Below are 2,679 nucleotides of genomic sequence, written 5' to 3'. Positions count from 1 at the left end.
AACCACCCAGACCCCCCCCCCCCCTTTTCTCTTTTTCCATTTATATGTCCAACTCAATAGTGTTCAACATGTTCATTATGTTCCTCCACCTTTTGCAGATAAAGAATTGATATCCACTTCATTGATGATTTTTAAAAAGCCTCCTGAGATTTAACCAGTTACGGGCCTTGAGGGTTGATAATGAATTTGGAAAAAAACACAAGATTGTCTAGCGTCTGGAAATTAAAATGAGTGGTTAAATATATTTGTGTTGATATGGACCTATTCAATTCTCCAAAGAGCAAACACAAGTCTTAACAGTCAAAAGTGAAAGTAAGGATTGATATTTCATCTTTGCTATCTCACTCAGTTAAGGTCCTCTTCTTTCCTTCAAAATCTCCATTCTCTGTTTACTATAGCATCAGTATGTCCTTTTTTTTAATCTGGTAATATTAGAGTATCAGTATGTGCTTAATTCATGTTGTGAGACTTTACTTTACATAATAGATCTATTTCTTTGTTTACTTCACCATACACCACCTTATACATACTATTTACTTGTATCGTGAATATTTTCTGTGAGATTTGTATTGGAAATCCCTTCACCACCCAACAAAAATTGAAAATTATACAAATAAGATCTCTCACATTCTAACACCCAATACTTCTCCTGAAGAAATACTTGTTTCATATAACACAACAGAATAGATACCTTAAGGTCATCCTCAATCTTGGCAACTTGGCTGTGAATTCCATCCACAATCTCCTTAAGAGGTGACATTGTGGGATACTTTGCCTCATCCCATGCAAACCTATGACCAATATGAAATTTCTTGTCAGAAAAAAGTTCACATGATGAAAGCAGTCAAATTACGTGATTACCTAGTGAGGTATGAGTCAACAGGAACTCCATCTACAGTGAGAGAGCTACTGAGAACGCCGGAAACTCTCTCCAATTCCTCGATCTGACGTCGTGTCTTGGAGCAGACCCCTTCAATGAAGCTATTTGACTGCAAATTCCAAACTTTCCACATCAGATTCGCATCAATACCACCTTAATTAACTAAATTTCTCGATCCTAAATATGGATAATCAAATTCTACCTATCCCCTTCCCCAATTGCAAAATTGCAGCTAGTATCTACTAAAACCGAGAAAATGATAACAATTCATTATAGATCACACATTACAATGTTTCGAACTAAAACACAGACCACATCAAAATGTAGAGAGAGAGAAAAAAAAAACTCACCTTGACGAGATCATCGCTGAGAGCTAAAAGTGAATCCAATGTACCGACACGGAGATTGGGGATGTTAAACTGCAAATTCAACGAGAAAAAAATGAAGGTGATCCAAAAAATCAGACAGATCTCAGTAAAATATGTTAGGGGAAGGGGTAGAGCTTACTCTATAAAGAGGAGTGTCGAATGAATGCCTGGATATGGATTCTTGAAGGCGACTCCAGAGAGAAGTAGTAGACGAATTTTGCTGAACGGGAAGAGAAACCACCCAATACCTGGAAGCCATTATTCCACAGTTGTTCTTCTTGCTGTGATTGATTTTTTTGATTAGATGCAGAAAGATAAAAATACGAGTCGTTGAACTTTTTAGTCCCCCGGATCTTATGTAGTTGTGACTTGTGTGTCTATATGCGTTAATAGAAGCACCTTCGCATAGTTTCACAATTACACTTAACACCCCCTGTTGTTTGAATCTGTGGTGTCAATTGAACAGGGACCTAAACTTACCTTCTTTTTTTTTTTATATCATCTTATATTTTTGTTATTTCTATCGAAATTCAATTAATTCAAATTTGTGTTGTAAGGTCTATTCAGTGAAGTTCTCTACTATAAATTATTTCATATTGAGATATCAAAATTGAAATTTCTAATTAAAAAAAGAGGAGTCTTGTTCGTTGCACCACATTATTCAATGGTGAAAAGGGACCTAAGCTACCAAAACAAGCTCATGATACTATGATAGGTAAACAAATATGGGAGTTTTAATTATTATTTGAAAATAATCAAGCATTAGAAGAACTTAATTTTACGGATGATCACTCTATTTATTGCTTGTAATTCGTATTTTCTTAGCAACTATCATATATTTTTTTGGGCAAATATTAAATTTGTGACTTTAATAAAAAAAAAATTGTGAATTTAACAAAAAAAAAAATTATGACTTTTTTTTTGAAGTTATAAAATCTAATATCCTCAGTAATCTAAAAAAAATAAAAAAATTATGACTTTAGTACAACAAAAAATGAATATTAGAAAATTTAACCCCACTTAAAACAGACCGGCAATAAAATCAACGGCTTATAGGTTAGGAGTTGAGATACATTACATTTAATTTGTTGAGCTTAAACTTAGTTAATGTGCAACTTAAATTCTAATATACTCGAGAAAGATAAAGAAATTATTAAGTCAGACCGGCAACTTTTTTTTTTCCTTTAAAATATATTCAATGATAAAAACAAAAAGTTGGATTTAATTATTTTTAAAAACTCTACATATCGAAAATTTTTGTAAATTTAAGTGTAAAAGAGTAGATTTCCATATTTTTGGCAATTTATTTGGGTCTAAAGTAGAATGGTAATATTTCAATGGGTGGTAGAAGGAATATTGCAAGTTTATGAACCTAAACTGATAAAAAAATAAGTTGAAATGACTGAAACACACGTTTTTTAACTTGATTTT

At 32.6% G+C, this 2,679-nt stretch overlaps 1 protein-coding gene across 1 annotated transcript in view; it reads right to left on the bottom strand.

Moving 5' to 3' along the window:
• The window catches only part of LOC102595740 (V-type proton ATPase subunit C), a 15,677-nt gene extending 14,050 nt beyond the window's left edge, over positions 1-1,627 (bottom strand). The window contains exons 1-4 of the mRNA XM_006363911.2: positions 1,388-1,627; positions 1,231-1,299; positions 862-989; positions 692-791 (exon numbers count right to left, since the gene is read on the bottom strand). Coding sequence (XP_006363973.1) covers positions 692-791; positions 862-989; positions 1,231-1,299; positions 1,388-1,507 — 417 coding nt within the window. The 5' untranslated portion in view covers positions 1,508-1,627. The remainder of the gene's footprint in view (positions 1-691; positions 792-861; positions 990-1,230; positions 1,300-1,387) is intronic.
• Positions 1,628-2,679: the final 1,052 nt, after the last annotated feature.

This window comes from Solanum tuberosum, unplaced genomic scaffold (assembly GCF_000226075.1).
Source record: "Solanum tuberosum cultivar DM 1-3 516 R44 unplaced genomic scaffold, SolTub_3.0 scf00473, whole genome shotgun sequence".
In the NCBI taxonomy this organism is placed as follows: Eukaryota; Viridiplantae; Streptophyta; class Magnoliopsida; order Solanales; family Solanaceae; genus Solanum; species Solanum tuberosum.
This window is presented reverse-complemented; position numbering and strand designations above follow the sequence as displayed.